This window comes from Poecilia mexicana, unplaced genomic scaffold, assembly GCF_051168715.1.
Source record: "Poecilia mexicana isolate PSO_F unplaced genomic scaffold, ASM5116871v1 scaffold_19, whole genome shotgun sequence".
Taxonomy (NCBI): Eukaryota; Metazoa; Chordata; class Actinopteri; order Cyprinodontiformes; family Poeciliidae; genus Poecilia; species Poecilia mexicana.
The window spans coordinates 4,444,484-4,472,448 of NW_028263388.1; the positions used below are offsets into that span (position 1 = coordinate 4,444,484).

At 40.5% G+C, this 27,965-nt stretch overlaps 3 protein-coding genes across 3 annotated transcripts; 2 read left to right on the top strand and 1 right to left on the bottom strand.

Annotated features, from left to right (window-relative positions):
* Window positions 1-563: 563 nt before the first annotated feature.
* On the bottom strand, window positions 564-10,162 carry faap100 (FA core complex associated protein 100). The gene is made up of 8 exons (XM_015000350.2): window positions 9,883-10,162; window positions 9,265-9,383; window positions 7,820-8,688; window positions 5,204-5,360; window positions 3,523-4,375; window positions 3,331-3,441; window positions 1,827-1,901; window positions 564-1,674 (listed from the first exon to the last, which is right to left on the bottom strand). Exons 1-8 carry the CDS (start codon window positions 10,039-10,041, stop codon window positions 1,558-1,560), a joined length of 2,460 nt encoding a protein of 819 aa, XP_014855836.2. The 5' UTR covers window positions 10,042-10,162; the 3' UTR covers window positions 564-1,557.
* Window positions 10,163-10,514: 352 nt separating this feature from the next.
* Window positions 10,515-13,092, top strand: birc5a (baculoviral IAP repeat containing 5a). Its single transcript, XM_015000355.2, has 4 exons — window positions 10,515-10,710; window positions 11,625-11,734; window positions 12,355-12,472; window positions 12,557-13,092. The coding sequence occupies exons 1-4, from the start codon at window positions 10,603-10,605 to the stop codon at window positions 12,647-12,649; spliced, it is 429 nt and encodes a 142-aa protein (XP_014855841.1). The 5' UTR covers window positions 10,515-10,602; the 3' UTR covers window positions 12,650-13,092.
* A 5,492-nt stretch (window positions 13,093-18,584) lies between these two features.
* On the top strand, window positions 18,585-27,616 carry tmem235b (transmembrane protein 235b). The gene is made up of 4 exons (XM_015000368.2): window positions 18,585-18,762; window positions 18,854-18,934; window positions 19,358-19,495; window positions 26,827-27,616. The coding sequence occupies exons 1-4, from the start codon at window positions 18,585-18,587 to the stop codon at window positions 27,054-27,056; spliced, it is 627 nt and encodes a 208-aa protein (XP_014855854.2). The 3' UTR covers window positions 27,057-27,616.
* Window positions 27,617-27,965: the final 349 nt, after the last annotated feature.

A 27,965-nucleotide genomic window follows, 5' to 3' on the forward strand; every position in this document is an offset into this window, starting at 1 on the left:
CTGGCCAAGTTTCCATTACAAATGCTCGCAAAACTTTGTCAATAGTCCACTAATATAAAAAAAACACAATTTTGCTATTTTCGTTTCCATTGAATATGAAACGTAATTCAAATCAGACGTGATTATCCTCCTGCCACTTCCTGTCTTCTTTGTGGTTTGCGCCAGTGGTAACCATAGTAACATTTGGTTGTGTGTCATGTGACTTGTGTGACGCAATAAAAAGTGTCTCCATTTAAGTTTGGCGAAATAAATCAATTCAATGCGGCCAAAAGAAAACCCAACCTCATCCTGTCGCCAAAGCGTTTTAATCAAATTTATGTTTGAAATGTCAAATTACGCAACCTCACTGAGACACAGAGCGTTTCACTTTCAACAGATAACCCGGTTCTATTCATGTTCTCCTTTTGCTGCTCAGTTAACCTGGAAGCTTCATGTTTCTGTTCTCAACACATTTATGGTGTAGACCCGTCAGCGATCGGAACCAAACCTTCCCTCAGAGGAAGAATCATCTCATCTGCCCACTTCCTCCAGTTCCAAGAGACTACTGATCAATCAACCACATGTAAATTAGACAGGATTTATTCCTTTCTCTTCACAATATAGAACAAAGAAAGAGAGTTTGATCACCAAGTCCCACAAAACTCAGCTGACGTTTAAAACTTAACAAAAACAATTCAAACTAGACTGTAAATAAGCCATGCTAAAAACCATGAAAGTGGAGTTCATAAAAATGTATTTAATGTAGATTGCTTTACAAAACCACTCTGTGCTTTTCCCTGTTTTTTTTTTTTTTTTTTGTTTTGTTTTTTTACTTAAGCTTTAGTTTATATGAAACCCCAACAGAAAGTAAGACATAACTGAAGAGGAAGGAAAAATAAGCATTGGCTTTTTATGTTTTGTTTTAACCAAATCCTCTGTGGCATTCAGATCCAGTTTCCTTTACTCTGATACCCCTAAATAAAATCAGTGAAAGAGGAAAACCTGCTGAAGGCTGCAGAGGAGACGAGACTTGGTGGAGGTTCAGCTTCCAATAGGCCGACCAGACATTCACTCAGAGACGGAACGATCAAAGCATATTCAGGTGTTGGAATGGCCTAGTCAACGACCAGACTTAAATTAATTTGCCAAGACTTGGAAATCTTACTTTATAGCAAAAAAGAGGAGAAAAGTTTCCATCTCTAGGTGTAAAAAGCTGGTAGAAAAATACAAAGGCACACCACACTTTTCAGTCTTTTCTTATTAATAATAATAATAATAATAATAATAATAATAATAATGATAAAAACAGAAATCAGCTTCTCATTTTTCTTCCAGATTATGCTTCACCTTGTGTTGACATGACACCTAAAATCCAATAAAATATATTGCCTCTGTGGTTCTAAAAGCCAAAGCAGTTCAAAGGGTAGGAATACTTTGTGATCCGAACTTTACAGCCAGGCCCCGAATCCTCTGGTGTCTGAGAGGAACTGCAGCATGAGAAGATAATTAGGCAGCTTCATCATCCTCATCCTCAGGTTCTAGAAGGTAGCGCGGGGTCGAAGGTCGGTTGAGTGGGTGTCAGAGGATGAGCAGAGGGCCGTCTCTGAGTTGCTGGTAAACACGCAGGAGGAGCGGCGGCGTCTGCCCAGAGGATACGCCCACACTGCTGGCCTCCCAGACCTGACCTCGCTGCTCCTGACGGCGCAAGAAAGAGAAACAGAGAGAGAGAGAGAGAGAGAGAGAGAGAGAGAGACCACGCCATTGGTCGCTTTCTGGACATCTCAGGTTTAAGTGTCATACACGTCTCTTGTGTTCTACACAGGATTGAGAATAAAACCCAGTGTTACCTCAGCTTGCTGTAGCGCTAGCCTCAGATCTGCAGTGGGAACCACTCTGGAGGAACCGGCCTTCTGCAGCAGAGTCTGTGTGAGAGAACAGAGCCGTTTGTTCCAAACAGACACAAACAAGGTCAAAATTTGAAAATGCAGGATAGCAAATATGTTAAATCAGAGGTTCCTAAATTTGTCCATGGCATGGCCTCCCAAACACATTAACCTTTAGCTGCTGACCCCCTCTGCAATCCACAGACAATGCTGCGAAGTATGTAAAGAAATGCTGAACTTTACTTGACTTTTTTAGAGGTTATTATGCTTTAGACATATAATGGTAAAAGTAAATTTTATTTTTTGTACTTTATTTAGGAGAAAAAAAATTAGAAATTTGTTTTGTTTTTCAGTTGTTTCTATGTTAATATGTCACCTAAAAACAGTCTTTCATTCACTGTTTCATAATTATTACATTCATGTAGCGTACATGCTGCCTCATGCCTTCTGATTTTATTTGGCAGTGAGTTCTGTGGTTGAAAATGTTTTCATCAGGTATTTACATTATGACTATTAATCTGATGTTGCTCATCTTATCCACCAATCCCCTCTTGCGGTAAGAAGATATGTAATATTTTATACTAATCACATTAAATTGGATTTAACCTCCACAGTTCTTGTGGGTTTTCTTGTCAGAAACTTTTCCATTTCTAGCCTCAGAGCTGCTTGATGAATTTGACTGGCAGTCAATCAGAAAGATGCTCATTTCAAATTAAATTTTTTCTGAATTTCTGCTCTGTGGGACAATAAAGGTTGTTTCTATCTTCTATCTCCATATTCAATGTTATTTTAACTTATACTTTATAGCAATGATTGATAAACAGATTACATTTATATTTATACATATATCTGTGGAAAGACTTAAATATTGCTGTTCACATACAACCTCATGTGGAACACAAGGTAGTTCCACAATGTAATACCTCAGTGAGAGAAATAAAAATAAACTCCACACTTTTCAGATTTTTATCTGTAAAAAATATTGAAAAACATTTTCCTGGAGGACAAGTTTCACTTTTGTTGATAACTGACACTGAGGAGCATGTTTAACTGTGAGTTAAGATGGGAATCCAAAGACACACAAACAATCACACAGAATTTAGGATATTGGAGCCGATCGATTGATTAGTCTCTGAATCCTCCATGAGAAAAAGTGAGAACACGCGATTCTTGGAGTTACGTTCAACATAACACTGTGGTAAGGTTTATGAAAAACAAGATTTTAATCCATCTCAACACATTTGGGCGTGACTGTTTGTTGACTCCGGTTGTGTTAAATAGGAGCTGGAACACTTATCTGCTTCCTGTCGTCTCCTACCAGGTTAAAGGGAGGAGACAACAGCTAAGCTTAAAGTCGTCCTTAACAAGTTCTAGAAAACTCTGACTGGCAGATTTTGAGTAAAAATTTGAGAATAACCTGTAAGCTCCTCTGAGGTTGCTGGTACGTTTAAGAGCGCAGGGTGTGTACCTGAATGCGACGCAGCACGGCGTGGTGCAGGCCGCACACGGCCGCAACTGACAAGCTCTTCACCTGAACCTCCACGGTGACCAGGGGTTTCGTCTTCTCCTCTACGTTTACCTGCAGACCAGAAGACGGACGCTCAGGTTAAACCAGAAAACGCCAGTCAGAGTAACCGGGTCTCTCCAGTAGAGGGTTCACCTCTTCAGCAGTCAGTTTGACTGTGGCGTTATCCGGTGCACTGCCACAGATCACCGAACTGCTCCCGTCAGTCTTGATTCCTTTGCGCTCCATCTTCACTCCACCACAACCTTCAGACAACAGCCACTCAAGCAAAGAGACACGGGGGCTCCCAGGGGCCAACCCCAAAGCGTCCCTCAGTAACTCTGATGACACACGGACTCTAGCAGAATACTCCTCCGGTCTGGACGCCTGGCCTCCTCCTCTGCACCGGAGCTGCCGTGAGCTTATAAAACCCTGGAGGAGGTCTGCTGGGCTGCTGCTGGACCGGGCCGGAGCCGGCGGGTCGCTGAGCCGCAGGGCGTGCAGCCAGTCCACCGTCAGGGTGTTTAAGGGCAAACTGAAACAGGCGCTCTGCAAGTCCAGAGGGGCCGTCGCCTCCTCCTGTCCCAGAAACCTCCAGAGTGAGAACAGGAGTGAGCAGGTCACGGTAACGGGGAAAGAGGCGTCGCCCGCCGTCGCAACCGGCAGAGACACCTCCACCGACTCCTCCGGGCCGAGACCGCTGAACGGGAAGGAGTAGTTCACAGACGAGGCTTCCCCTCCTGCTTCTAGAGGACAGGACAGAGGAAGGACAGTGACGCTCAGCGTCCAGCCCCGCTCCAGGATGAAAGGACTCAAGTTCTCCAGGACGCATGTCAGGTTCAGGGAGTCTCTCTGAAGCAGTCTGCTCCACCGTACCGAACCACGACATCTGACCGGCTTCAAGTCAGACTCTGAACGGTTCGACAGCAGGAAGCTGATGTTCATCACCTGATTCAGCTGCTTCAGGATCTGATTCTTAGATCTGATGATGGTTTTCAGCACTGATGCTCTGAAGGAAAACAGGATGAAACCACTTTATGTTTGGGAAAGTTGGGACACAAAGTAAAAGATCCTGAAGATACGATTTAAAATATCATTAGAGGGCTATTTAGTTAACAAACTTGGAAAGAGTTTCATTTTCACCCAGTAGCTATGTTTCCATTACAATTGTGAGCAAATCTTTGTCTATATTTTGCTAAAAACCACAATTAAATAAGAAATTAAATTAAAATCACACGTGAATCAGCTGTTCATGCGATAAGAAAATAAAAATTATGGCCGTGATGGATGTAAACAGCTACATTAGATATATTCATAATTCAGCCATGGTGCTAGCGCTCATTATCTATCAGCCAATCAGAGGAGACGTCGGCGTCTTGTTCAGCTGTTGGAGTGACCAGCTCCCTCATAAGGGAGCGGCTACATATGCGACGGAATTATAATCGGCCATTTTACATTAGAGCTGGGGATTCAACATGTTGGAATTACACACAACTTTTTATGAATTGTGATGTTGTAAGAGGAATGAGCCAGCTGCACATAGTCCAAAAACAAAAAAACAAAACAAAACAAAAAACCCAATAAATGAAATAAACGTCTCCATTGCAGTTTTAAGAAATACATCCTTTTTGCTACTGTTGAAAAACCACCCCATCGTAGCACAAAAACTTTTTATCAAAAAAAGTGAGTTTTTTTCTGAACGTGGTCCCATTAAGCAAATTTATTTTCCTAATTTCAATTTGCGCAGTTTTACTGTAAACGGAAACACAGCTGGTTGAACTCATCTCTGGTTTCACTCATGAATCTAAAACAAACGGACGTCCTTCGGTTGGTGCACCTTTCACAAATGTCCCCAATGGCAGACAGGATGTCCCCGACGCTGCGTCCAACCTGGGAGGAGGGACGCTTGGACAAACTGTCCTCCTGTGTCCTAACAGGGAGACGGATGGACTGCAGCCGCCCTCTGACCGACAGGCTGAGCAGCTGAACTTCACCTGGGGGTGAAGGTCACACATTACCAACCCACGACCTTCAGGACGTCACACAGAACGGTTCAAAGGTTAAATACGATTAAAGACTCTAAAGAACTTAAGATAAAGGCTTCCGAACCAGACAGTCACTTTATTACTATAACAGAAGGTAGTGAATGATTGAAAAGAGGAAGGGTATGAGTCTACAAGTTATTATAAATTAAAATCTACCAGTTTTGCAGGTTTAGAAAGTAAAATTCTTTCCAATTCTTCAATGCAAAGAACTAAAGCTCAGCCAAGGTTAGATGGAGAACATATGAACTATAGATGTAACTTTAACTGAAATTCACAAGACGAGACTAAATGACACAAGGTACGAAGTTCACAATCACATTTTAACATCACTTTTGAAATTTTCAAATTTAGATCAAATTTATGCTGCAAAACGGCCTGTATCCGATTTATTTTTTATCAACTACACACAGTCTGCAGTACATTTACCATTGCCTAGTTGCTGTTGATAGTTGAAGCATATTATACTGCAACTTCATCAGGAGAAGTCAACATGTTGGCAACTGGTTATTACTGATGAGACAGGACAGCAACTAATGATTATTTTGACAATTTATTAGTTAATCAGATAAAAAAGTTGACATATTGTGAAGATTTAAACTTAAACTAAGCAGATTTTCATTGGGGCCCCCATAGCAACATGTTAACACCAGATTCTTCCTTCCTAACCAACATACCAACTATCATTTGCATTATTTGCAATAAGCTGACATCATACTGATGTTATCATGGCTGTTGATTTTAATCTTACAGGAGTAGCAAACTAAAAAGCAATAAATATCGTTTTTTTTGTGGTATTTAAGTGTGACATATTATTTAAATTATATGAAAGTAATATCAGCTAATAAACGCTACATTAAACAAGTTTGATATCTTATATTTTCCCAACAGAGGCAGCAGCCAACAGCAAGAAGAACTCTACCTATTACATGTGTAATAACTATAAAAATGATATATAAATCATTTTCCATGTGAAACAGCATTTAGTTTGAATTACTCAATGCTATGGGCTCTTTGCACCTAAGGCGTTGACGTCACATCTCCAGGAGCTAATGCGGCTCACTTTTTTCCGCTTTGAGTTACCATGACTGGTAGAAAAGACTAAGTCGTATTTCAGATGCAAAAAAACAATACTATTAACATTGTTGTCTTCCTAATATAATGGGCTTTTAAGTTTTCGTTAATTTCCAAGCGATCCTGAATTAAGAAGATGGCTTGTAAATATCTGTCGCTACCAGCTAACGCCGCACAGCAAAGTTTGCAGCCTTCACTTCACTCCGGATCAGCCTAAAACTACCGGGGATACGGATGGTAAATAAAGGAGCCTCCCTGAGTTATTTCCGTGGAATCACTTCTATATTCAGCCTGAAAGAGTTTATGGGAACGAGAGACCAGACCAGAGCCAGACAGCCGAGCAACTGATCCGCCTGTACATCCTGCTGTAAACACCGTCCTATCTGAGCTCTTCACAAGAAACATGCAAAGGTAATAAAACGAAATAACACGGAGACATGAAGCAACACGGTCATATTTTTCTAAAAGCAGCAACTTTGAACCTGAACAGCTGAACCAGATCTCTGACACCAGAGCTGCGCTACTGTCAAGCTATGAGGCTTGTTGAGCTTCGTCAGGCTTCGGAAGTAAAAAGCCCGAACCGTAACCTCCCCGTTAGTCTGTGACACTAACGACAATAAACACACATAATATACTAGAAAATAAGATAAAAACATTGTCCATTAGAATGTTTAGATACTTAAATAGCACATTTTACAAGAACAATGTCCGAGAATATTGCCTACTAGCATAAGCTAACGTTAATGTTAGCCACAAAGTTTAAGTAAAACTCACCTTCGTGTCAGTGAATGTATAACGAGGCGAACATCTTAAAACCTTTCTCCAGCTGACTTGTTGGGGCTTCGGATCGATGTACAAACCTTGGCCAAGCCCTGCAAGCACCTAATGTAAATGATATTTGTATTGGATCGGAAACAATCGAGCCGCTTTTCCCCAAACGCGGAAGCTGAGGTGCAAAGAGCCCATTTTATATATACAAGTTTTATTTATCATGCTAGCTTGGTGCTTGTGGGGCCTCCTGGTGGTGTGGAGGGCCATAAGCAGCCGCTTGACTCACATCATGTCCAAGTCATTTTTTTGCCAGAAGTCTATTTTTTTCCCCTGAATCATCTTTTGACAAAAAATAGATGGTGATTTTTTTTTTTTTTTTTTCAAAAATCACTTTTTGCAAAAATACAAAATAAAAATAAAATACTTAGGACATTTTTAGGAGGTTGATGATATGCCTTGGGCCTGCTCTGTGTGAAACACATTTAATTCTGCGCTGGAAATGTGACAAAACATTCAGGGGGTGTGAATATTTTTGCATGGTACCATGTGAGGTGTCATCCATTCACCTGCAGAGCTGTATGTAGGCTGGTGCAAAGCCACGACTCCGCTCACATTTAAACTGATGGGTGTGAGGAAGGCAGCAGGGTTGGACCGGGATGCCTCGTCCTCCTTGTCTCCCTGTCTTCCTGCTGTTCCAGAAGAACCGTCCCACAGATCCACCATCAGCAGGTCTGACCCGGTGCTGTAGTAAACACGGCTCTGATCCATACAGGCGCACTCCACAGGACCTGGAACGCACCCCAGGGTAAACCTGGTGCCGCCGCCTCCCTCCAATCCGGCCCTGCCAGCCCTGATCAGAACGGCTCTGCCTTGTTTGCCCAGAGCTATCAAGCACCCTGCGCAACCTGCATCGGTTTCCATGACAGCAGATGCTCCAACAAACACGACCGACTGCTCGAGGCTGTGGAGGATCCGGAGCCTGGATCCCGGAATGCGCAGAGGGAGGAAGGACAAGCGTCCGTCTGGCAGGCCACAGAGCACGACCGGCGATTTGGAGAGCGCCGCTTCTGCCCCAAACAGACGCCTGAAGAGGAGAGGCTGGAGGGGATAGTGGGAACGAAGCGGATGAGGAGGGGAGGAGGCGGGCATCAAGTTGCCAGGATACACACACACCAGCACACATCTGGATTCTGCGTCGCTTTGAACTTTAGGCGAGACCAGCGGCAGAGAGAAGGAGGCGAGCAGGTCGCAGGGGTCGGACTGGGACGTCCGCTGGATTTGATACAGAGTCAGTGACCAGGACGCGTCGGTCCGGCAAAGGGTCAGGAGCACAGAACCAACAACCAGGAGGGACGACGCTCTGTCGGCGACGGCAACGAGACACTCGGTAGAGATCTTCAACTCAGTGGGACCAGAACCTGCATCATGGGAGAAACTTTGATCCCCAAACAGATGAAAGGTCAAATCAGATTTACAGACATTAGAGGCGCAACAACAGCAGTTTTCTAGCCGATCACCCATCCTCAAAATGCCAGAGGATTCCCCCAGTGTCTTATAAGCCTGGCGGGCCACCAGGCCTTACCTCCTGCTGGTGGACTCCCTAGCGGCCCCTAAAACTAGCAGGGATACGCAGATTTTCGGGGGAAACCTTGATTGGCCTGATATCCGATTTTGACCAATTCCAATTTTTTTGTCTGAAAGTTAGACTTCTGTGTGAACAGTTTACAACTAATTATGATGCATATCTGACATCAATGACATAAAAGCTGGATAAAATGCACATTATAGTTCAGACTGCAGATGCTTTGAAAACATATCCAATACATATCCAAAATAGTTTCTCATGTGTTTCAGATTGGATTTTTTGCGGGTGAAAAGATCGGAATTGGACCGTTCAGATGGGTATGGGTCAAAAATTGACAAAAGAATAAATAAAAAATCAGATTTGGGTTGCATTTGCCTGATGAGTGAACATAGTTTATGCTACTGAGTGACAGTAAGTGATTTGTACCTGGGTACCAGCAGCTGGACATTGACGCAGTAAACTCCACTCCAGCATGCCACAAACAGGAGCTGCTCATCATGGCTGACAACAACATCCCTCACAGCAGCAGGCATCTGAAGAACCGCCTGCAACACAGCAACCAAACAGGAAGTAAGAGGAAGGAGTTGTGTTTTCATCAGCTATAATGAAAACACAACATTAGAATATTAAGTAAGACCAATAAAAACACACTTTTAATATATTATGGGAAATGTATTAATGTCCCATAATGTAATGACCGCTGCCTTGTCTGCTGATCCAGCAGACAGGCACACCCCCCACAGAGGGCAAGCTAAAGAAGCAGGCTGGTCACTGTGCTGTGTTGATGAAAAGTTGACATACTTTTCAGTGGTTGACATTTCTGTTTCTAGAATTTATTTTTATTGGTCTTATGTAATATTAGAATTTTCTAAGAAACGTAATTGTGGATTTTCATTAGCATCGAAATGATCAAATGCTTATTTCAACAGTTTGTGTGAAATGAATCTATATAGCATATGAAGGACCTTAGGAACTGAATTACAGAAACATAAACTTTCTAGCTTGCATCTGTGAATTAATCACTTCAAGCATAAACCTGCTTACCCTGAGTGTTTTCTCCTGCGCAGTGAAGACATAAACCTCCTCACCACCAGTACAGATGAAAACATCCGTCCCAGTTCCACACTTGACCAGCGGTGTTCCAGATTTTCCTAAAAGGCCGAACTCAGCCCAAGACTCAGCAGCACACCGTCCTTCCATCATGACTACAAAGTTTCATCAAGGCGACACGTTTCCTACACATCTAGTTTATCAGCAGGGTTAGTGGCGAAGAGCTGCAAGTCAACTTTGTTACCAGCTGTTGACAAGAGAAAAACGTCAGAAGTCCCGCGCCTCGTTATTTTAACCAATGACAGTCATGAACTACATTACCCATGATCATTAGACGGAAACGCTATGGAAAAAAAAGACCGAGGGTTTTTCTCTTTTTTCCGCCCTCTCCTCTTGTTTTACTGAAGTTAGAGCTCTAGAGCGAGTAGGCTAAAAAGTATTTTCATTAAGCAGAGAAACAATAAATACAATTAAAAACAAACAATACTGACACTTAGAAAAATTACCTCACTTATGTTCCCACTACACCAGAGCTCTGTATGACACTAGGTGGCGTCCGGTCAACGTGTCGAGCTGTTTAACCACATACGAAGAAGAAGGCAGGCAAGGTCCAATCAAAACAGCCGAAGTGAACATCCGCCGAAATTTGAAAACGCCCTCTAGCTTAGCAGTTGTTAGCAGATAGACTTATGAGCTAAGCTTGTGAAACACATAATGGGCCCGTTGAATGAAAAGGATATCGAGTTCTATTTTTTTGAGAACAGACTTAAAACCTTTCAAGGGTGGCCGTTTGACGAAGACTGCGCGTGCACTCCTGAGAACGTGAGTATGAAATGGTGAAGTACCGCAGACTCCCACTGTTAACATAGTGACCCAAAATAACTTCATATGAAGCTGCAACATGAAACTTTTTGTTTGTTCTTTGGGTCGTTCTAGCTGGAGGTTACATACTGTTATTGCTGTAGGTGGCTGGTTTCAAAGATTTTATAAGTAACAACAGCTCACTAAATAGTATATTTTACAGTTAGCTGACGAGACATTTTAAAGCAGCACTACAAATAGACGTTGGAATATCGGCATGCGCTGCCATTTGTCATGTATATATTTATTTATTCGTTTATTTATTTAGTTAGTTAATACAAAGTAAACCATTTTAAGTTTCCAATTCATAAAAATAAACAAGAAGGTCCAAAGGGAAAAGTCCTAAAGGTAGGAGCTAAGCTTATCACCAACCCCAATTCAATATGGCTTCTTTAGAAAAAGTATTCACTTCTACCAGTCTGTATATCACTAAATCTTCCCCATACGTACACAGATGCAACTTCTGTTTGCAATCACAGTTCTTTAGAGAGAATCCCATTCTAACCTTTACCTCTTATTATTATTGGTTTCCACCAACTCTTTGCTACAGAGTAGTGGGTCCCAAATGTAGGAGCACACCTTCCTAAAAACAGAGATGTTTCAGTGATAGCCTTGGAACAGTTGAGGTACTAGCTGCACTAGCAAATACACGCAGAAATATGATTTTTTTTTTTTCTTGGTAGAAATATGTTTTTTATGCCAGACAAGCCTCTGTAATATACAGGTAAAAGTATTCCTTTGTATCACTAAGTGGGAAAGATAAAACGTTTCTCATTTTAGAAAATTGGAGTCTGGATGAGTGTGGAATATTGAAATGAAAAGCTTGTGGACATGTGTTGTCTCAGTGCTGTCTGTGTGCTCATGTGTTGGTGTAGATGGCCAGAGCTGGTTTTATCCACACGCCGTCAGAGAACAGCCCAGACACGGCCATGTGTTTCTTCTGTCTCAAAGAGCTGGAAGGCTGGGAGCCAGAGGACGACCCAGAGTAAGAACTGCACTTAACTGGGCCACACGTGTCTTGTTACCATGCTTACAAATAGACTGTAACTCTTTTCCAAGTCTGTTAGTATACAATATGTACATTCTTCCTTTCTTTGGCTCTACACCTTTACAAACAATCTCAACAAATAAAGGAGCTTGGTTATTTTTCTTTTTTCCCTACTACAAAAAAAAAATGGCATCTGGTTGACTGTCATTTTTTTCTAACGTTATTTTTTTCTGCCTTTGAATTTTGAAAAATATGGTATTTGTAATTAGGATTACTGTTACAAAGCTCTGAAAATAAGCCACTGTCTTCCGTTGCTCTGAGAGACTGATAGACCCGCCCAACATGTGCGGTTAACAGTCAACTCCTCTTTTACAAATTTAGTGACTTTTTAGACAAAAAAAAATCGGAATGGGCAGATCAGGCTTTTTAAATATTGGTGATGGACCAGGAATCAGTGCAGCCCATCTGCATCTTAAATGGGACTTCTGTTCAGTTTGGATTACTTTGCCTTTTCTATTTTTGCCATCCAGAACAAGACTTTTTGTATTTAATAGCAGACGGATTGTATGAACCTGTAAATATTTATCATGATTATTAAGGTTGCTCTGTTTTATCAGGAAGGAACACAGATCCCATTCATCATCCTGCCACTTTATCGCCCTGAAGAAAAAAGTAGAGGAGCTGACCGTGGAAGAATTCTTCAAACTCCAGAAGGAGAAGCACAAATTCGTAGTTGTACGTTCTTCTTCACGGAAGAATTCCTGATTCCAGACTACTGTTCTTGGACCGATGCAGAACTTTGTTTCCTTTCATTCACAGAACAAAACTGGAAACGAGGCCACTGCCAAGTTTGAGGAAGCAGCCAGGCTGAGGCGAGCGGAAATCATTAAGACGGCTATGGGAGAGGAGTGATCCGGGATGAAGAGATGAGCTTTCCCTCACTCTGACGATTTTCTGTTTTTAGCTTCTGTGCTGTTGTGTTCTTATTTCTTGCTCTTGGTGTTGTTTGTACCATGTGCTGGTTCATAGCACTATGAGGTTTTATATTAAACTTTCATTATTTACATGGTTTCATTAATACTTTTCATGCTTTTCTTCGTTGCCATGAAACAGTCTAGTATTGGATTCAGTACCTTGTAAAAGATGATAAATATAAATCATGAAGTAGAGCACGGTGCTTTGCTGTTTTCACATTTTGTTACATTACAGCCTGATTGTAAATTGTATTAAAATGTGATTTCTTGGTTTTCTGTTTTTAAAGACATGGATTATTTGTGTGTTAAATTTTGAGGAAAGAGATTCATGTAGTGCAATTTAGAAAAGAGGTGTAATATAAAAAAATGGAGAAACATGAAGTGGTGTGAATACTTTATGGGCTGCAACACAATGGTGAAAGTAATGGGGTACGGCAGGGTACTGCGTACCCCTCCAAGAGAGAGGAGCGGCTGTCTGCTGTAAAAAGTCAATGGGTTCACTGCAGCTGCGAGTGATACGTTTTCAAGAACAATCTAAAACACGACTTAATCAGTTAATAACTTTTTTCCCATTTCATATTGTTTCTGAACTGTACGTGCTTTGCTAGAGGAGGGGCGCAATAACACGTCGGTCGCGGAAAGTTTTGAGTTGATCTCGGCATTAGGTGACAAACTGAACGCCGCCAGGACGCTGAGACCAGCAGGTCCTCTGACTGGCTTAAAACGTTCGTAACTTTATTAAAGCACAACAACACAAAAATCAACGTACGTGCTCAAATTAATGACCCAACAACAATAATAATCTCAGTGACAACAAAGTTTTGCGCAATTCTGTGCGTTTCGGTTCCATTATCAAAATAACGAGCAGAGCAGGAGTTTAAAATTAACTCATCAACCACCGCTGTGTTCATGAGCGCTTATTAATGATCGCAAAATAAATATCAAGCCTGCAAACCTAATATCATAACGGAGTGAATGTTATGTTCTTAATGTAATGTGTGCTCGGCTCGAGGAGCGAGCGGTTGCCATGGCAACGGGTGTGCTTAAATGACAAAGAGAGACGGAGAGTAAAAAGGTGCGAGTGGTTTTGAATTGATCACCTGTTCGGGTTGTTTCACTTTTGTTTACCTTTGTCTTTGGCGCATCACAGCCGCCGTAGTTTCTGAACGTTCAATAAACGACAACCTTGGACTAATTATCTCGTTCTTTGTGAATACGTCATTTACAACAAACATCAAACACGGTAAATATGTTTCATTAACAAATGGCTTCTACCGCGATGATTATGTGAAATTAAATTAATTGTCTAATATAAAAAAATAGTTTGGCGCTGTCGGGTTCAGTCTGAGAGGGTTTTCCTTTATCAAAAAAAAAATTGCCTCTTATTTAGTGGAAATATTGATGAGACTTTCTCCAAAATGATAACCTTGTTCAACCTTTATAGCTCCATTGTTGAAAATGAGGCTCTAACATTCACAAAAGACAGTGAAATAAAATCCAGTCCAACATCTGGTTTGAGGTGATTCCTCTGGAACCTGTTGGAGAAAAAACATCCCAACTTCAGAAGATGAGCTTTAACCTAACAGAGCTCTGTGGTTCCTCCTGTCAGTATGAGAGTCAGGGTGAGGAGGTGCCATGTTAGGAAGACGAAGTGGAAGCTGCAGGATCTTCAGAACAAACAAGTCATGATGCTGGACTATTGATTATCCCTCTGTCTGGACACAGGATCAATAGAACCAGTTTAAAAGATAAAATGAATGGTTACATGCCAGACATGGAAATCTGGGATGCACTCCATGCCATGATGTTCAGAATTTAGGTCTCATGGCATCTCAAGGTGTCAACATTGCAACCAGTGGGCTGAGGGAAATACAGCTTTATCTTGTAGCAATTCAAGAGCTACCAGCTTTTATCGCTTCTCAGGACAGTCATTTTAAAAAACAAAAGAAGCGTGTAGTCCTGGCACAGTGTGCTACCAGACAGAATACATCAAGGGAGGAACTGCAGATCCGACAGAACCTAAAAAACCAGAAATCAGCATCTCTTCATCCCTTAGTCATCTCCTGAGGCTCATATGGTAGAACATTTTATTATTAAGTTTCTTATTGTGCTTTTAATCGACTGTTATGAGTTGATTATTTGCTTATTTAATGTATAATCGTATCAGCCAAAATAATATAAATGGTCATTTAGAGAACAAACCATACTGAGAGATTAACAGTAAATATGTAAATATTTCCTACTTTAAAAAGATTTGTTAGGGCTTTCTGTTTGTTTTATTAAGAAATATCGACATATTAATTTAGTGTTCAGTGGTTATTTAATGTATTATTAATCTCAGACACAAACCTGCTGCCAAGGGGCAGTTCTAGATGGGGGCCAACGGGGTACAGAAGAAATTATACTCAATAAATGTCTTATGTTAATACTCAGTGGTGGATTTTTTTAACATTCACAATTTAACTGTAACATTTAATTAAATATTCCAGTGCTGCACTTTAAGCTGTTATATTGAGAGAGGATCAGACTTTCCATCTGCCAGGGATCTGCACCCTGGATCTCTGCAGACACAAGTTGCTCTTTGGCTCACTTAATATATCAAATGTTGAAATATTGCTCTGTTTTTTTTTTTTGTTTGTTTTTTTTTTAAGTGTCCCCATGAAAAAGCACTGACTACCCATAGTGGTAAATTTGGCCTAGAACCAGCCTCCAAACCTAACTCCTTATTTGTATAAATATTTCAGTCACACTCTTTACAGTACCAGAATTTTCACATATGCTTTTGGAGCCCTGTTTGAGGACACATTTGATTATTAAATTAGGTATAATTATCAGTCACTCAGTACTTGAGCAGTTTACCAAATACTTTTTACAATTGCTTAATTAAACGTGCTTAAGGAGTGTTACTATGATTGGAGTACAATTTTGGAGTACTCTATGTATGAATGATTGTTTTTGATTACTTTTTAAAAACAAAACATTGCCATAAAATATTATCTATCACTGCAGCAGCCATCCCGCCTAATGGCCGCTGCAGTACCCCATGAGAGTAGGGCAACATGTGCCGTGGTGGGCGTCGCTTATTTTTATTTCTGAAAGGTGCCAACCCTAGCAGTGGGTGACAAACTGAACGCTGCCAGGACTCTCAGCACGTCCTCCTCTGACTGGCTTATCAAAACGTTCGCAACTTTATTAAATGATAAGAAAAAAAAAATCAACAAAACGTGCTCATATTAATGATCCAACAACAATAGTAATCTCAGTGATTATTGTTTCAACAAGGTGTTACGCAATTCTGTGCATTTCCATTACAAAATAATGAGCAGAGCAGGAGTCTAAAATCAACTAATCAACCACCGCTGTGTTCAGGGGAGGCATATATATATATATATATATACATATATATATATATATATACTGTATATATATATATAGGTGCTGGTCATAAAATTAGAATATTGTGATAAAGTTCATTATTTTCCATAATGTCATGATAAAAATTAAATTGTCATATATTTTAGATTCATTGCACACCAACTGAAATATTTCAGGTCTTTTATTGTTTTAATTTTGATGATTTTGGCAAACAGCTCATGAAAACCCAAAATCCCTGTCTCAAAAAATTAGAATATTATGAAAAGGTTCTCTGAACGAGCAATAAAAATAATCATCTGAATCAACAAAGTAACTCTAAACACCTGAATCGGCCCTTCTCCACAATCTTCCTCAGGGTCCGGTCACCTCTTCTCGTTGTGTAGCGTTTTCTGCCACACTTTTTCCTTCCTACTGACTTCCCACTGAGGTGCCTTGATATAACACTCTGCAAACAGCCGATTCGTTCAGAAATTTCTTTCTGTTTCTCACCCTCTTGCTTGAGGATGTCAGTGATGGCCTTCTGGACAGCAGTCAGGTCAGCAATCTGACCCATGATTGCGGTTTTGAGTAACGAACCAGGCTGGGAGTTTTTAAAGGCCTCAGGAATCTTTTTCAGGTGTTTAGAGTTACTTTGTTGATTCAGATGATTATTTTTATTGCTCGTTCAGAGAACCTTTTCATAATATTCTAATTTTTTGAGACAGGGATTTTGGGTTTTCATGAGCTGTTTGCCAAAATCATCAAAATTAAAACAATAAAAGACCTGAAATATTTCAGTTGGTGTGCAATGAATCTAAAATATATGACAATTTAATTTTTATCATGACATTATGGAAAATAATGAACTTTATCACAATATTCTAATTTTATGACCAGCACCTATATATATATATACAGTATATATATATATATATATATATATATATATATATATATATATATATGGCCCCGATGACCACAGGCACCACTGTGGTCTTCACCTTCCAGGCCTTCTCCAGTTCCTCTCTGAGGCCCTGGTATTTCTCCAGTTTCTCCTTTTTCCTGATGTTGTAGTCACTTGGTATTGCTACATCCACCACAACGGCTTTCCTCTGTTCTTTATCCACCACCACAATGTCCAGTTGGTTCGCCATTACCATTTTGTCTGTCTGGATCTGGAAGTCCCACAAGATCTTAGCTCGGTCATTCTCCACCACCTTTGGGGGTGTTCCCCACTTTGATCTCGGGGTTTCCAGTCCATATTCTGCACAGATGTTTCTGTACACTATGCCCGCCACTTGGTTATGTCGTTCCATGTACGCTTTCCCTGCCAGCATCTTGCACCCTGCTGTTATGTGCTGGACTGTCTCAGAGGCCTCCTTGCACAACCTACACCTTGGGTCTTGTCTGGTGTGGTAGATCTGAGCCTCTATTGCTCTGGTGTTCAGGGCCTGTTCCTGTGCAGCCAGGATGAGGGCCTCTGTGCTGTCCTTGAGTCCAGCTTTCTCCAGCCATTGGTAGGATTTCCTGATATCAGCCACTTCAGTTATTTGTCGGTGGTACATCCCATGTAGGGGCTTGTCTTCCCATGATGGTTCCTCCAGCACCTCGTCCTCTGTTCCCCATTGTCTGAGACATTCGCTGAGCACATCGTCCGTTGAGGCTTTGTCCTTGATGTATTTATGGATCTTGGATGTTTCATCCTGGACATATATATATATATATATATATATATATATATATATATATATATATATATATATATATATATATATATATATATATATATATATATATATATATATATATATATAGTACCCCCAAGAATTTAAAACTACTTTCACCCCTGCTGCAGCATAAAAATTTGTTTTCCAGCCACTTAATACTTTTACTCTTTATATTTGCTCCTGAGCTTTATAAAGTTCAGTATACTCAATATAGAACTTCTATATAAATCATGCAAATCTTTTTCTCTTTATTTGTACTCTTTCCTTGCGTTTGCCTCGGCCCTTTCTAATGCTGCCCTGGGCAACTGCCCCTACAGCCCATATCAAGAGCCGCTAATGAACAGAAGCATCCAAATAAAATGTAGCCGATGTTTAACGGTATACATTTCCAGGACTCTGTTTTCCTTTTATGATATTTCCAGAGATCACTCTTTGAGCTTGATGTTTTCTACCAAAGCATAAGCTGGTCTCATCAGGTTGCTGGTCACCGACCGCCTGTGCCTGTCTGCGCTCTCCTCTCCTCCTCTCATCTCTCCTGTGCCTTTGCGTAAACGCGCTCGCTGAGTGAATCAAGTCCCTCCCAGATAGAAGCTGAGAGGAACACTGCCGTCAGAGACCCTCTCCCGTTTGATGCCAGAATTTTCTTACAGCCGTTCGAAAAAATATCTTCTTTTTTTTTCTTTTCTGAAAAGAAAAGTCCCACAGTCTCTGCGTGGCAGAGACCGTGGGAAGCTTTGGATCACCGCCGCAGACTGCACGTTACGCACGAAGCCAAACTTTCAGCCGCACACCATGAAGGTAACCTTTGGCGCTCTGGTCATCACTGCCGGGGTCTGCGGCGTTCTCAGCTTCGCCTTTCTGGCGACTTCCCTCGGAACCGATTATTGGTACATCATAGAGATGAACCCAATGAACACGACCGAGTTTGAGGATATGAGCTCTCACTCGGGATTGTGGCGCATCAACGAAGGTAATCTGCGCCTTTAAACGCACCGTCCAGGAGGTCTAGTTAAATCACAGTGGAAGAATGCTGTGGCTGTTTTTTCCCTCTTTACATCCAGGAGGGAAGATGCATCCTGACTCCATTGATTCATTTGCAGCCGATTCCTCCAAATACACCGAGACCGAACTGCGCATGCTGAGTGAGACTTAAGCTTTATTTCCTCACAAACTCTCTTTGTGTGTTTTTGTGTGTGTGCGCGTTTGTTTGTAATACCTTGTGGGGACGATTTTCCTGACATATACTACGTTGTGGGGACCAATTGCTCCTTGTGGGGACCGGAGCCTGGTCCCCACAAGGGGAAACCCTATTTTTGGGTCAGGGGTCAGAGTTAGGGCTAAGGTATGAATTGAGTTTTGGTTAGGGTTAGGTATGTGATGGTTAGGGTTAGGAAAAGGGTAAAGGTAAGGTTTAGGCTGTAGAAATGAATGGAAGTCAATGGAAAGTCCCCACAAAGATAGCAACACAAAAATGTGTGTGTGTGTGGGTGTGTGTGTGTGTGTGTGTGTGTGTGTGTGTGTGTGTGTGTGTGTGTTTTAGCTCAATCCGTGTGTTTCCGCTCCAGGCATGCACAGAGCCATCGTGGTGATGCTGCCGCTCAGCCTGGTTCTCCTGTTGTTTGGGGGAATCTGCGGACTGGTCAGCGCCCTGGCTCAGAGCCCCGTCCTGCTCACTGGCACGGCCTGTTACTTCTTCATCAGCAGTAAGTTACGACTGAAAGAGCTGAAGCTCAACAAAGTGGAACATCAACCAAAAGTTGTGTTATTCCGAAGAATAAACTACATTTCATAAGATTCTTTTCATCGTGCAGAACATGTTTCACACGTCTGTTGTTCATTTTGATGATTATGGCTCAGATCTAATGACAACAAAAGAACAAAATCAGTTTCTCAGAAAATTGGAAAATTAAATAATACAAATTAATGTTTTTTTAATGCATACATTTTATGACAGCTAAGTTAGCTACAAAGGGACATTCCTAAAGATGCTGGCATTTCACAGACTGCCATATTTAAGCATATTAATAGAAAACTACGTGGAAGGAAAAAGTGTAGACAATTGTTTTGTTTTGCTTTTCTTTGTTTTTAATTTTAAAATCAAGGTCTCTGAGGTCTGGAGGAAGAATTGAGAGGAACTGAACCCAAGTTTCTTGAGGTCCAGTGTGAAGTTTCAGCAGTCAGTGATGATTTTTTGAGCCATGTCTCCTTCTGGTGTAGATCCACTGGGTTTTATCAAGTAAAGTTGAGAATCGATGAGAACACATCAAGAGGAAGATGAGAGCCAGTACTGCACTGCAGATGAGCTGAAGCCGGTTGGACGTCTTCAGCACCTCAGCAGAGCTCTGGCTTCCTGCCTCCATGTCGTTCTGCGCTGAGATGATCTACCTTATGCTGCATGGCAGCAGGCCCACAGCTTTGTGTTAAAAATCCTTTCTCATCACTCTTATGAAATATTTGTAGAATTTGAGAAGCAATATTTTGAGTTTCCAGTAGCTATAAACTAAAATCATCAAAATGAACATAAATTAAGACCTGAAAATATCACGATGTGTGAAACAAATCTCTATAACATATAGTAATTCAACCTTTTTAATTGGATTTGTGATAGATAACATTTTTAGACATAATGACTAAACTAAATCGTCATAGACGGTAAAAGACAAACATATTTTATATGGTTCACTCATTCTAACAAGCAAAACAGTGAAAATCTGCACTACAGACTAAATAACTCCAAACTAAGACTGTAGGGTTGTAAAGTTTGCACCTTGTATGATGAGAGATTCTCGCCTCATATGTCACCCTGTTGCTGTTATGGGAGCAACCAAGTTACATAAAAGCAGCAATAACACATCACAATAAGCATGAGACCAGCTGTGCTTCGCATCACTGTGGCGTAGAGTCAACAGAACAAGTCCAGCTGCTCCTAAAGGTTCTTCAGTTCGGAGCCTGGATGGAGGCTGAGAGGCTGAGAGGTCGTTAAGGTCACTGCGGTGGGGCCGGTAGAACACGTGGCTCCACGCCTCTGTTCTGCTCAGTGTTTGATGATCCAAACATGTCTCTAATGACATGAGCTGTTCTGATCACACGCCCCGGTGTGTGAAGTGTTGTATAAAGCCTCCTGTGGAGACGAGAGTACTTGTTCAAAAGGTGAAACCTGATCCCAACACCTCTGTTTAGTTCTGGTTGGTTTTCCTCATCCATCCATCTGTCTTCCCCATCCTAAATTTGCAAATTAATATCTTCAAATGAGTGTCCTTTGTCCGTTTGTGTAGCTGCTGTTGTTTCTCCAATCCAGAGGTCTGAACATTCCTCACTGCAGTGGTGTGTTACCCACTGAGTGTGTGTTTGGGTGTCTTATCCTTGAAATGAATCGTTCAGAGAGAGCTGTTGGATTTTACGTCATGCTTGGAACATATCCTTCTTAGTTTCTCAGAATCTCCAGCCGCATCCTGTGATGATCTTTCCTTCTCCTTTTATTTTCTCCTTCATTAGGGTGAGTTGTGTGTTGATGTTAGAAGTGTGTTTCTCGTCCTTCACTTCCTTCCTTGTGGGGATCTGGTCGACTCTGTGCCACAAGGTTTTAGTGACTGAATGTTTTTTGTTCCAGTGGGTGGTGAGATTCAGAGAGTTTATAGAAAACTGGGTGGTTTTCAGTCTGAATGTATGCCGGACGATGCAAAAGGATAGTTTGTTGTCATGCCATCCTCCCTCGTAAACTTGATTTTTTCTTCACTTAGTAAAGGCTTCCACTTCTTTGGCTTCAATTTTGACCAAGGTTTCATTCTCTTATCTGAACCAGTGGCTACGTTTCCTGACAGTTTCCCTCTGTGAGCAGTAGAGGTGATAAAAGGACGGAACATCAAATGATGCAAACTCTTCTCCTGGATCTTGTCTCACTGTATCTGTGGCGTTGTGCCTGTAATGTGGGGAGAGGCACTGCTACGCGTTCACACAACATATTTAACAACGAATGAATTCAGAAAACATTTTAACAGTGACGTGTGGCTTTTATTTGCATTCCGATGTTAGACTGTGAAGCTCAGGGCTACAGAGCAGACTTGTAAAAAGTGCTGGGCTGTGAAGATTTATTTAATTCAAAGAAATTAAATTAGGTGTACTCAGCAGAAAAAAGGTTAGGAAATAATTTGAGCAAGTTAGACAAGGTTTTAAAACTAAATCTGTGGATTGGTTATAGTAAAACATTTTGTGATGTGGGCAAAAACTACATTTTTGTTGGTAGAAATGGGAGGGAATCTAACTGCTGACCACTGAGGAGGATTGATCATCTTTTGAGCTTTATTCACAGCCAGAGGTACAGAAACCTCTTCACTGCTGGGTGAAGGAATGGATGTGTGACAAATGTTTGGCACCACAGAAGAGGCTGCTTCTGTGGTGCTCTGTTTTCTTGCATTGAAAGAGTTGATTTAAAGTTCCAGCACAAGCAGCGTCTCACAAAATGAAGAGAATATTCCTGGGTTATGTGATCAACATGAAGACCTCAGTCAGAACAAACACAATCAAGATGACGAGAAAAACTAACTTCAGTCTGTTCTTATGGACGGATGTGAATCTCCCACCAGGGCCTCTACCAGCCACCGGTTTGGAATATCTAACCGATTCCTACGTTTTGGTTGTAAAGTTTACTCTTACTGATCTTAACACTGTTATGTTAATGTGGGTATTTCTGGTAATCAGATTACTGTTGGACTCATAAAGCAATCTTCTGAGCTTGTGGCACACCTCGTCCAGCTTGATCTCTCCTGCCTTATGACCTCCATAAAGAGAACCTTGTGACAGACAGACACTTACCGACAAAGACTCTTTATAGTCTTCCCTTAATAGTCGGCGCATGGTGAGGAGCAGGATGGGGTGAAGGTTTGAATCCGATTACAACCTTTTTGTGAACATCTTGACCGTCTAACGTTTAGAAAGCCGATTTTTTTTTTATCATCAGTTGCTACTTAGTTTAAGCTAGTATTTACAAATAACCTTTAAAGAAATACGCATACTGTGTTTAAGCATCAAAGAAAACAACATCAGAATTCAACAAAAGTTGCATTCTGATGCATTTCAAATATGCTCTTCTTGTGTTTTTGTTTCTCACAAATAACTGAAAAGTATTCACCCCCCTGGGATGTTTTACCCTTTTACAAATCAATCACAATCGACAAAATGTGGCATTTTTTTTGACAAAGGAAATGGCAGATTTAATGTTAATGTGAAAACCAATTTCTACAAAATAATGAGAATTGAATAAAAACAATTAACATTAAATAAGTGACTGTATAAGTATTCCCCCCTTCACATCAGTAAGTGGTAAAAGCAGCTCTGGCAGCGATTAGAGCTCACAGTGGATTCGTCTCAGTCAGGCTGCAGCTAAAACCGATGAAATGATGAAAACTGAAACCGAAAAAAACATTTTTGAACTGAAATAGATAAAAACAGCCATAAGTATGTCATGCTCTAAGGAACACTGAAATTATAGATGTAATATGCTTCGCTTTAGTGTTTATGGATCTATTTGTTAGCCTTTCAAATTGATGTGAAATACATTCTTTTTTTTTACCCACACAAGAAGTTTACATGATCATCTGTCGGCAAATTACGGCACTCCATCAGGTAAAGTTGGAAGAAAACAACAGTTAGTCATCATTCAACAATAATTGAATAAATTTTTTTGAAAATGGAATCTTCTGTCAAGTATTCATTACCCAACCAATGAATAATCATTATACAGTACTTTGATGTTTTTGAATTCTTAAACTAAAATTAACCAAAAGTATGAAAAATCTAACTAACTAACTAACTAACTAACTAACTAACTAACTAACTAACTAACTAACTAACTAACTAACTAACTAACTAACTAACTAACTAACTAACTAACTAACTAACTAACTAACACTTCATCCAGAATTGATCAGGATAAAGGCAATATACTTGGCTTCCAGCAGCACTATGTCATGCAATAAGACGGTCATAAAAAGTAATGAAGTTCTTTTTAATGTGCTACAATATGAATAAAAAAAAAAAGCAAATTTTTAGCAACCAATGCGCGATCAAACCATCAGACCGGCAGACGCATCTAACCTCTCCAGAGAGACATGATTACAGCTTGTTGGCTGCCATCATAACGGTTTCCTATTATTACAAATAAAGTCTGAGACAGTTTCCGTCAGAAAGGAGAGGAGGAAATGTTCAGCAGGGATCGAAACATTACAGGATTCAAAGGATTTGCCCTGAACTCCTGGTTTTGTGGAGCTGGTGTGGTTTCATGCTTCCTCCGTTATTTTTGTGCCATGAGGCGAATGATGCAACTACTCCTCACCAATCATCAATCACCAAGAGAAAAGAGCATTTTATGATCCAGGAAGCAGATTTGTGTTGTGTAGACTGCAGCATAGATGTAGCTGTGTAGTTACTAGCTCTGTTTCATGCTGTTGTTACAAATGGGACTGTTGTCACAGGTTCAGCATCTTTATTCCAACATGAATCTGCTGGGATCCGAACCGTTCCATTGTGGCTGTGAGTGAGAGTAAATAAGTACGAACATTCTATTCATAAAACAGATAAAAATCTCAGAGTTCTTCACAAAGACAGAGCGTAAAAGTTGTTAATCTTGGACTACAAATTCATTGGGACTACAAGTAGAAAAATGGAGGACGGTGTGTTCAAGTGGTGTGGAGTGTTAGTGTTTGGTGATAAAAGTGTGTTGGAGGTTTGGTTTGTTCATCCTCATGGTTGCTGGGTTTCCAACACGGCTCGTCCTAACTGGACTGGTTTGTGTTTTCCTTTCAGATGGACGGCCACTTCCTGGTAGGTTTGTAGAAATGCCACTTCTTCCATTTTCAGATGGTTGACTGAACAGAGCTATGTGATTTATATTGTTTTAAATTGAATAAACACAAATTCTCCTCAAATTTTCTATCTTTTCTTGCACACCAGATGCTCTTGGTAACTAACCAAGCAATTTCAACAAACTCAAACAGGAAGTTGAATTTTTATTTATTTTTTTGTAGTCATTCTCTATAAATATAGAGAATGACTACATTCTCTATATTTATAGAGAATATAGAGTCATTCTCTATAAATATAGAGAATGACTTGGTGGGGAGGAGAAAGTATCTGGTGCGCCAGAGTTGCTGTCTGGTGCGCATAAGAAAGCATTTGGTCTTCAAGAGATGCTGACTGGTTCACATGAGAAAGTATCTGTTGGAAACAAGAAAGTATTTATGTATATCACTGAATACAAAGAAATGCTGCACTTTTTAGATTTGCATTAATGAAGAAAATTGAAAACAATGAATCCGTTTTTCCTTCCACCTTGTCAGGTGTTTTTATAAGATTCGATCAGGTTGGAATCCAGGCCATAATTCTGGTATTTGACAGGTAAAGATGAACCATTTAACTTTAACAGGAATGTCAACACTTTTCTTTACATCATAAACTATATGACTACAATCCTCCTGATAAGCACAGAGGTGACGAGTTTGACACCAGCTGATGTTAAATACTGTTTACATCCCAACAACAGAAAGCGACGTCATACTTTTTTCCCCACCTGACAGACGTAAAGTTGACAGACCGACATGAACCCACATCGTTTGCAACTTTTGTTTCTGAAGCAGAGGAAGACAGTCAACTTCTGTCCTTCCTGTTTGCTTCCCAGCAGTGTCTTCGTCCTTTTCTCTCTCCCTCCAACTCATTGCCGTCAAGAGCATAACAATGAGACATCAGACTCGGTTCCTCATCACATCCCCCTCTCTGTTGCGCCTCAGGGTGTAATTGTAATAAAATCTTGATTAGTCACCATCCTGGGTAGCTCCACTCGCATCCACTGAAACCAGGAGCACGCTGTCAAAATTAAAACGGTTTCCAATAGCAACACAGTGAAAACCAGTTGGTCTTGCTTTCTTTCTATGTAGATAAGGGAGGCTAATATCGCACACATCAGTGCATTTCCTGTCTCTCAATATGAGATTTCTGCCAGCTTGATTCTTGTCTCTTAGATTAGCGCTCTTACTGCCAGGTCCCGGTGATGTCAGAGTCCACAAACTGATTAAAAAAGGTCTTGACTGGAGGATGTGGAGCTCCCACGGTTTTAAATGTTAAATCACATATATGGGTTATTGTGTTGATGGAATAATAAGCAAAAACCTCTAAATTAGTCTTTTTTGAAGACTAATTTAAAAATAATTTTAACGTAAAAAAAAATAAAAATCAGTATTGATTGTGTGTTAAAGTTAATTTCAGTACATAAATATTTCCCAGGTCCTGTGATGCAGCACATCGTGGAATAATTTGACTTTGTCTCTTTAAATTGATCCATTCCTCGACCTGATTAGCGATCTGTATCTGACCAATCGGCTTACAGCAGCGCTAGCCACGCCCACTAAATTCAATTCAAGTCAAATCAGTTCAGTCTATTCATTATGCAACAGCTAAGCAGACAGTCAGAGCAGGTGTAGCTTCTTTGGAGGGCAAAACATGAATAAAAATGAGAGAAAACTTAAAGTTAACAGTTTAAATAGCAGTAGATAATGTAAACTGGAGAAGAAAATGTGGAACAGTAGTCAGTTTGTCCTTCATGCTAGGATTATAGCATCATAATTGATAGCATAGATCGGGATAAGCTACCCTCAAGAATGAGGCAATAGAGACTCTCATAATGATTACATAATTTATTAAATATATATTTCCGTGTAGACTCAGATGAATTAAAAGTCAATAAATCCACACATCACATTTGATCTCTATCAATAATATTTCTAAAAAAGGACCTACCTTCTATTTGCTAAAACTTCCATAAATATTTTACAACTGAATTAATAATTCTGTGACTGCACTTTATCTGACAGTATTAATGGATCATAATGGGTCGGCCTTGTGCAGACTTTCTCATGAGAAGTACTAGATATTTATTTGTTGCGTAGATTATCTGCTCTCTCTCAAAATAAACTTTTGTGTCTGGAAACCTAATAAAGAAATAAAATGATATTCCTCTTTTTTTTCTGCTTGCTTCCACATCCAGGCCTGCTGACTCTTTGTGGTGCGAGTCTCTACATTGTCTACTCCTACCAAGCTCTGGCAGAGACGAAGCGCCTGGTGGGGCCGGAGAACCTGGCTTACATCCACACCTCCTTCGGCTGGTCTCTGGGCCTGGCCTGGCTCTCCTACGGCCTGGAGCTGCTCACCGGAACTCTGATGCTTATAGCCGCACTAAAGGCCAGGCTGCGGCAGAGAGGGACCAGTAAGGCCTGACGCTGTCTGCCGCGCCGATCCCTGAACGTCCCAAACACAAACTGAAGTGGTGTGGACAACTTGCATTTTTATTTTATATTTTACTTTTTTGTAGGTGGTGCAAGAATTTCACAGGAACAGTGATTGAGCTGTGAACAATTGTGCCTCCTTGTGGTCCCTTCTCATTTTGGAGTTGTTGATCATGGTGTTTTATTCGAGTATACATGTAAAAAGCTAAATCTGTAAAGTTGTCCACTCTACAAACCTTTCCTCTGTTCTCATCATTTTATGAGTCCTATTTGCTGTTTTCAGTTGGATAATGAAAACAAAGTGTTGCTATGTAAAAAGTGCTAAAGGATTATTATGTAGTTTTCTCACATGTAATAGTTAAAAAATTTCCACACTGCAACATTTTTGCTGCTTTCGGACATTTCAAGACGGTTTTCACTTTACTGTACAGTGATTTATATGAGTGTTCATACTTTAACCTTACTGTTGGGTTGCAACCACAAACATCAATGGATCTTTTTGGTAGTGTATGATTGCAAAGTAGTTTTTAAAAATTATGAAACTCTAAAAACTGTGCCCTCCATTTGTACTCTGCTCCCTTGAGTCGAAAATCCTGATGGTGTGATTACTGGAGACTAAATTTGTCACCCGAGACCACAAAGCCCGGTCTCTCTATGGGACCAGGCTTCGGTCCCCACACATATATATATATACATATATATATGTGTGTATATATACACACATATATATGTCTGTATACACACACACACACACACACACACACACACACACACACACATATATATATATATATATATACATATATATATATATATATATATACATATAAATTCTAAAGTAAACTAGAATTTGTATCACATAAAATGTACCTTTAAGTTTGAAATAATGCCACTGCTATGA

Excerpts from the sequence above, each read along its gene's own strand:
- faap100 (XM_015000350.2), bottom strand. The coding sequence starts at position 10,041 with ATGATGGAAGGACGGTGTGCTGCTGAGTCTTGGGCTGAGTTCGGCCTT. Across the intron at positions 4,376-5,203 it reads ATTGGGGACATTTGTGAAAG|AGCATCAGTGCTGAAAACCA; the intron begins GTGCACCAACCG and ends GTTTTCCTTCAG. Across the intron at positions 3,442-3,522 it reads TCAAACTGACTGCTGAAGAG|GTAAACGTAGAGGAGAAGAC; the intron begins GTGAACCCTCTA and ends TCTGGTCTGCAG.
- birc5a (XM_015000355.2), top strand. The coding sequence starts at position 10,603 with ATGGGCCCGTTGAATGAAAAGGATATCGAGTTCTATTTTTTTGAGAAC. Across the intron at positions 10,711-11,624 it reads GCGCGTGCACTCCTGAGAAC|ATGGCCAGAGCTGGTTTTAT; the intron begins GTGAGTATGAAA and ends GTGTTGGTGTAG. Across the intron at positions 12,473-12,556 it reads AGAAGCACAAATTCGTAGTT|AACAAAACTGGAAACGAGGC; the intron begins GTACGTTCTTCT and ends TTTCATTCACAG.
- tmem235b (XM_015000368.2), top strand. The coding sequence starts at position 18,585 with ATGAAGGTAACCTTTGGCGCTCTGGTCATCACTGCCGGGGTCTGCGGC. Across the intron at positions 18,763-18,853 it reads ATTGTGGCGCATCAACGAAG|GAGGGAAGATGCATCCTGAC; the intron begins GTAATCTGCGCC and ends CTTTACATCCAG. Across the intron at positions 18,935-19,357 it reads GACCGAACTGCGCATGCTGA|GCATGCACAGAGCCATCGTG; the intron begins GTGAGACTTAAG and ends TTTCCGCTCCAG.